This window comes from Anneissia japonica, unplaced genomic scaffold (genome assembly GCF_011630105.1).
Source record: "Anneissia japonica isolate Jap-2015-1 unplaced genomic scaffold, ASM1163010v1 scaffold287714_len2871179_cov188, whole genome shotgun sequence".
In the NCBI taxonomy this organism is placed as follows: Eukaryota; Metazoa; Echinodermata; class Crinoidea; order Comatulida; family Comatulidae; genus Anneissia; species Anneissia japonica.
In genome coordinates this window covers 771,068-778,346 of record NW_022755542.1, presented here as the reverse complement: position 1 = coordinate 778,346, position 7,279 = coordinate 771,068, and the positions used below count along the sequence as shown (strand labels likewise).

At 36.7% G+C, this 7,279-nt stretch overlaps 1 protein-coding gene across 6 annotated transcripts in view; it reads left to right on the top strand.

Moving 5' to 3' along the window:
- LOC117123681 (alpha-1A adrenergic receptor-like) overlaps positions 1-5,466 on the top strand; it is a 21,979-nt gene extending 16,513 nt beyond the window's left edge. For all 6 annotated transcript variants that reach the window (XM_033269682.1, XM_033269687.1, XM_033269684.1 and 3 more), the window contains exons 2-3: positions 1,323-2,282; positions 3,505-5,466. In XM_033269682.1, coding sequence (XP_033125573.1) covers positions 1,325-2,282; positions 3,505-4,349 — 1,803 coding nt within the window. In that variant the 5' untranslated portion in view covers positions 1,323-1,324 and the 3' untranslated portion in view covers positions 4,350-5,466. The remainder of the gene's footprint in view (positions 1-1,322; positions 2,283-3,504) is intronic.
- Positions 5,467-7,279: the final 1,813 nt, after the last annotated feature.

Below are 7,279 nucleotides of genomic sequence, written 5' to 3'. Positions count from 1 at the left end.
CATCTCTGGATCCGCCCCCTGCCCCTTCCCTCGTTGCTAAAGTTAGAAAAAATGATTGAATTGATTGACACTTAACGCGGAATCGCGTGTAACGGTCCTTTTGGAGTTTTATACCGGTACTTGTTGACTTCTAAACGTAGTTGAATGTAACATCCGATGAAAGACCAAAATTCATGTTCACCATTGCTTGAGCTCATGACGTACGTCTTATCTTATCTTACAATGAACATTTATCAAAAAATAAGCTCCCTGCGGAAGCGTGTGTTTATTGTTTTACAAGTTTGTTTTTGGCTATTTTGTTTACTCGTCCAAGCTTTCAGTGACTTTTTAGTGAACTTCCTAGGACAGGTCTTATCTAGGAGCTTTCTTTGTTGGCAATTCGCTTGATAAATTAACTAGAACGGGTCTTATCTAGCATGACATTATATTTCGTAGACTTGCTTTTCATTTTTATCTTTAGCTCATGACCCATCCCATCATTCCTCCACCGGATTTACTCTTACAAGTTCAACTGCCAGATGATAACAATATGTCTATTTCCCCCAAAGGGGCAATAGACACAAATTGAGAGCTTATAAATTGCAAAACCTAAAACACAGGGCTATATACTGTAGTAGGCCTCGAAGAATGCAATTTGACGAGGTAGAGTTGCATATGACCACACTCCTTACATTAGCTAAGGATGTCATGTACCGTATTCATTGCTGTCTGTCGTTAGCAGGATTACGCAACTAATGAATGGATCATCATAAAATTTTATAGAGTGGTAATTTACTGTAAAGAAGGAGTGATTAAATTTGTGGTTTAAAAGACAATGTCAAGGTAAATAAGTATAGTAAATGAACAATTAAAAAATGTATATTGATCTACTGTGATCATGCATATATTTATGAATTTATGTTTTACTCAATTGTGAAATTCTTTTCCTGTTAGACAATTAATTAATGTTAAATTTGAAATACTATCATAAATTTAGTTTGCACGTGAGACTACTATTATAAGTATAACTATTTGTCTCGGTTTGCACAAGCTCACGTTTGTGAAATATATTCAATCACGCAGCATCTGTACCGTACTCTGTCGGCTCAGTGACCACTCACTTAGCCGATGTGGAATGGTCAATTTGTGCTGGAATTCTATCATGACGTCAGGTGTGTGACGGAACACCTTTTACGACAAAAATTCCGAAGTACGTGTTATTGTTTAAAAAACTTCCATTTGGTTGGTAAATTAAAGATTTCTAAAAGTAATCAAAACGTGTAAATTTATATAGTATGATATGGACAGCGTAAGTTAAGATATTTTATTACTTATTTTTCTAGAAATGTCCGGTTCTACGAAGGCCACAGTGATGGACACCTCTTACCGGAATTCTGATCCGCTTACATCGGAATTTACTTTCATGAACGTGACGTTATTGAACTCGACGACCACTTCTGATAGTTCTCAATCTGATATTGGTGCAAATGTTTTCTTGAAGATAGCCGGCATATTTTTAGTAAATTTTCTAGTTCTTTTTGGTAACATTTTGATATTTTTGGCTGTGTTTACAGACAGGGCTTTGCGAACGACTACGGTTTGCTTCATTGTAAATCTCGCTGTTGCGGACTTGCTGCTCGGTGTAGTTGTTTTACCTTTTGCAGGTTACCAAATATTAATGGAGAGCTGGGATTTTAGTGACCCATTTTGTGACATATGGGCAGCAACGGATGTTTTGTGTTCTACTGCGTCTATATTCGGTCTATGCTGCATTGGAATCGATCGGTATATCGGTGTTACAAGGCCACTTAAGCACCATCTTATAATGACAAAAAAGAAAACGTTATTAACAATCGGATTGAGTTGGGCTTGTGCTTTTGGTGTAGCATGTGGTCCTTTATTTGGATGGCGGCCAAAACGAGATTCGAAACAGTGTCCTATGACAGATTCTATGGAGTATGGTCTGTTTTCAACATCCATTTCGTTCTATATACCGCTCGTTATCGTTCTCATAATGTACTATCGGATTTATCGCGAAGTTAGAAAACAAACCAAAGCAATAAAGGCTGGTGAGAAGACGTACGTGATCGCCAATGAGGGCGCTGGTTCTGTTACCCTACGAATACACGTCAGCATATCAGCCAATCGTAAGACAGCATCGAGAAAGAACTTTGTCAAATCAAGAAGTTTCTCTCAAAAAGTTGCTTCGTTCAACCGTCAAAAGAGGGCAGCAAAGACTCTCGGAATCGTTGTTGGCGGTTTCATAATATGCTGGTTGCCGTTTTTCATTCTCTTTCCTTTAAGTAAGTATTGTTAATAGACCTATCTTGAAATATTTATAGTCATTAAAATTATATATTTTTGAGGGAGTTTCCTGAATTTACAACGAGGTATATTTAAATGTTGGTATTTTGTAGGCTTATTAAGAAGCTTCATGTAAAAGTTTATAAATCACCAGAAACTAAATTCTTTTCATTGGGATGTCATGAGAAGTTGACTTATTATTACCCTTGTCTCTCCGAATACAAAATCATGCGTTTGTGTGTGTGACTCTGTGTCTGCGTGTCCTTCTGGGGACATAACACAAAACCTACTGGACTTTTTACACATTGAGAGTTGCATGTGTTCCGTTCCTCAAATTTGGTGCTGATCGGAAGAAAGATGCAGATTTAGAATTCTATTTACATATTTTCCGGTCGCAACAGGCAGAGCCAACTCAAGTGTATCGTTCGACCTGCGGGCCAGGGAGGTGGGGAGGGATGTCAAATTCTGGAAGCGGTCCGGCCCGGTGTAGCCCTAGGCCTACTCGCCCGATTGATATACGCTTGCTAGGCCTCGTTTGACCAGGCCGAGCTAACTCAAGCGGATAGACCGCGGGTCTACTTTTCAGTAGGCGTAAATAGTTATGGCGCAACAGGGCGAGGGTTTGTAATTTTATATTATCTTGTTTGCATTAAAAGTTGTGTTTTAGAGTTTGTTCATCTTTAATAAGTTTCTCCATCTTTAATTGTTTTTATTGTTAATTGTCTTTATAATTTTAATTTTAACATCTTTGATTTTATTGAGATTAATAACCGTCATCTTGAATCTGTAATTTTTAAACACAAGTTCGCTAGGAAAAATTCTTTTAAGAACTCGATTTTTATCAATTTTCCTCGTTTATGGCAAACAATCTGAATTTGAAATAGGAATGCTTATTCTAGATAGTTGTTTTAAAAATTCATTTTACAATTCAATATATTCTCTATAAATTGTTTTACTGACATTTTATATTAATGTTACAATTTGAATAAAAATATTTGGTTTTTTTTTCTGAACTATGTAAAACTCATTTATTGGTTTTAATGTATATCTATCTGCCAATATGTTTAGATATGAGATCCACTTGATAGTGATTGCACTTTTGGCAATTCTCATGAGCATCCTGTTTGTTGTACGGTATGTTTCGTCTTGTATTGCTTTTACCTGGACATTATTAAAATAAAAAATAAAAGTAGGATTACAAACTGTGTCTTTCTTTTCCAGGTACAATATGCACTGGTTGTATTTCGGCTAAGACGATTGATACCTGCACCTGGTTGGGATATTGTAATAGTTTCTTGAATCCGTTCATCTACGCCTATTCGAATCAATCTTTTAGAAATGCGTTCAAGAGACTTTTAATGTGTAAATGCAAAAAAACCGGCCTTTACAGAAGCAGACAACTAGCTTTACGAAAGATTAGCAATATTAATAGATACACTACAGGTGGTGGCGAATCACCCATTTTGTCTCATCTAAAACACCGTAAACGGTGTAAACATCCTAACAATGACAACATAAGCCTAATGCAATTAGAAAAAGTTTCGGAGAAACGGGATTCGATTAGAAGACAAAGAAAGGATAAGCCTCGAGATGTTCTCCCACATATTATACTCGAACAAGAAGTTGAAAGTTCGTTGGCTAATGACCGAACAAATAGTGTACATGAACAAAACTATGTCGATCAACGTGAAATTATGAATCAAGGTAAAGCTTCACAAACTGTTGACGAATTGCCCAAAACGCAAACATTCCATCTAAAGAGAAATATCTATACAAACGGCGAATGCGGGTCTACATATCCGAACGACACTCTAATCGAAAGTGCCGACGGCGATAGTAGCAGTTGTGACGAAGATGAACATTCTCCGTTTATACATAATTTACAAAATAGGGAACGATTTTTTGATGAAAGTACAAGAATTTATAATAATTTTCTGCAAACGAGAACACCCAGACGTTCGTCACAGAAAGGCCGCAGACCTAGTGCGCCTTCTGCTCATTTTAGCGTTGTCGTTGAGACAGTAGATGACCCAAAACAACCAAGACGAGGAAGTTATTTTGTGTGAACTATTATTCATCTTATTTACAGTATATTGTTTAAGCAACTAAATCAAAGAACGAGTCTTTTAATCTATACCTAGTTGTAGGGCTTCTACTGTATACGGTATCTACTTTTTTTTAGTTTTAAAACGTCACGCTGTTTGAATGAATGATCAGAAATATGACATGAAAAGTAGTAAGAACATACAAATGAACTGATGGACGCACGGACGGATGGACGGCTGGAATGATAAATTAATGGAAAGAATGATGGAAGGAAAGGATGGATGGACGGACGGACGGATGCATGGACGGAAGGGTGCAAGAAAGGATGGATGGATAGACGGACGGACAGATGCCTGGACGGAAAGGTGGAAGGAAGGATTGATGGATAGATGGATGAATCAATATAGGAACGAATGAAATGAACAAACGAACAGACAGACCTCCGGACGGACGACCGGACGGACGAACGGAAGAACGAGGGGATGGGCCAAAGAAAAAGGAAAATGATGGATGGACAGACCGACTAATGGTTGGACAGAAAGATGGATGGATGGAAGGACGGATGAATGGACGGGAAGGAAGGAAAATGAAAGATGGATTATTGGATCGACGGTCGGATAGACGGATGGATAGATTGATAGATAATTGGACAGAAGGACGAGAGGACGGATGGGTGGATTGGTAGATGGACGGATAGACGAAAACGGATTGATGGATGAATGGGTAAATTGATAGACGGATGGATAGATGAATACGGTTTTTATTTTATGTCAGTTAAATTAAATCTTTCACTTTTTTTGTATACCGGTTTGACGATTTTACAGTAATTTTATAATTTATTTTTTTTAAATATATTTATTGATTTATTGACAATTCTATGCAATTATGTGGTAATTTTTTGGTATTTCTTCATTTTTTGTTTATATTTTGGTATAATCTTTGTAATTGTTGAATTGTATAATTGCATGAGGTGTTGTCTTTGTTGGCAGGGGATTGGATGAGCACATCTCTTGATGACAATTTATTTTAGCTTATCACTCAACAGCGCCTGCTCCACAGCCTCTTTTATTTTGTCATTTTTGCTTGTATTAGGTTGAAAATAAAATAAAATGAATAAAGAAAATGAATTAAAAAAAACGAATATATGACTTTCTTTTCCGAATTTGGGATTGTGATCATATAAAGTCAAATCATCTATGAATCAATGTATCACTGAATCAACCAATCAATCAACTTCTTCTTTAGTGTTCTGTCGTCAGGCAGGTCCTTGGCTGCCAACTCCTCCAATGGCATGTGTCCTCCGCTCTTCTCTTCATTTCCACATAAGTCATCTGTGTCCTTTAAATCGTCTATCATCCCTCTCCTCTTTCTTCCTCTTGTTGTTTTCCCTTCCATTCGTCCCTCTCTGATTTCTTTCAACAAACTCTCTCCCCCTTAAAACATGACCAATCCAATTCTTTCTACTTCTATTAACTGCCATTAATGCTCTTTTTTCTTCTATATTGTTTAGTACCTCTTCATTTGTTTTTTCTCTCAGTCCTACAAACTTCCTATATTCGTCTCAACACCCACATATCGAAAGCTTCCAGCCGTCTAACATCTTCCTTCAGCAGTGTCCATGTCTCTGCTCCATACAAAGTCCATACAGACCACCCAAGTATCTGAATTGTTTAACCTGCTTCACTCTTTGTCCACGGTAGATGTTCATCACTCCTCCAGCTTGCCTTGAAATCCTCATAACCGTAGTCTTCTTCACGTTAATCTTCATATCATGTTCTTTAGCCACTTCCTCCACTCTTTCCATTATCCTCTACAGGCTGCTTTCTTTGTTTGCTACCATTGCCAATCTAACATCAACCTTTACACCTTCCTCAATCATCTATTGCTTCATTCATCATTATCTCTGTATAAATCAGAAATAATATTGGGAACTGTAATTTGAAATTCTTTTTTAAATAACAATTCAAGAAACGGGGTAAAACTACGGTACATTAAAATCTGAGAATGTCATTTTAACCATGAAGTGCCATAGCATTAATGTATAAATGTTCTTACCTCAGTGCCAACAATGGAGGGGCTTTAGTGGACTGGACCTTCCATATATTGAGTTTCTTGATCCGCTAGTTACTGACTTCAAAAGTCAAGAATCTCATTTAATAAAATAATTATGACATTGGCTTAGAAAAAAATGGATTCGAGTGCACTTATTGTAGAGGGCGCAGTATACAATAAATTTGATCTGTGATATAGTTAACCAACCCGATTCGACATTAAACGTCCGGTCGTGCAATATACAACATTAGGGATCGATGGAAACGAACTCAAACAGACAGACATGTCTTGTATACGATTCATCTAACATTCCTTGCTCAACCACCCAGTGTCTCTAGCAACGGATTATGTATATCCAAGAAAAAGAGGAGTAAGACCATTTATGAACGCCCTAGAGGCTACTTGGTTGCATCTCAATATAGAAATAAGATAGAGAGAACGAAACAACTGACAACCGCAGCCATTTTAAAGTAAGTTAGATCTTATAAATCATATTTTGTACCACACATACTACTACATAGTATGTTCGATGTACGATAGACAATGCTTTATTATTCCAATATACTTTGGAAATTACGTGAATGAATTACTAAATGGGCAGGTGTATTATATCAAGAGACGCTGGCTAATATATAAGATATTAAGGGAAGAAGTGGCGACATTCACTTATGTAAGTACGGTTCATAATAGTCTAAAAAATGCAAAGATTTAAAATAAAATAGCATAGTGTAACTTTGGTACACAATTCATGTATATACAAATTTTCAACAAGTGAAACGTATTTATTACAATATATCACTACGTCAATGGTGAATGGTTTCATAGTATATTTTTATATTACTTTCCAAACTGCGACCTTTTTTTTTTTGCTTAACCATAGCTCCACTATGTGTGATCG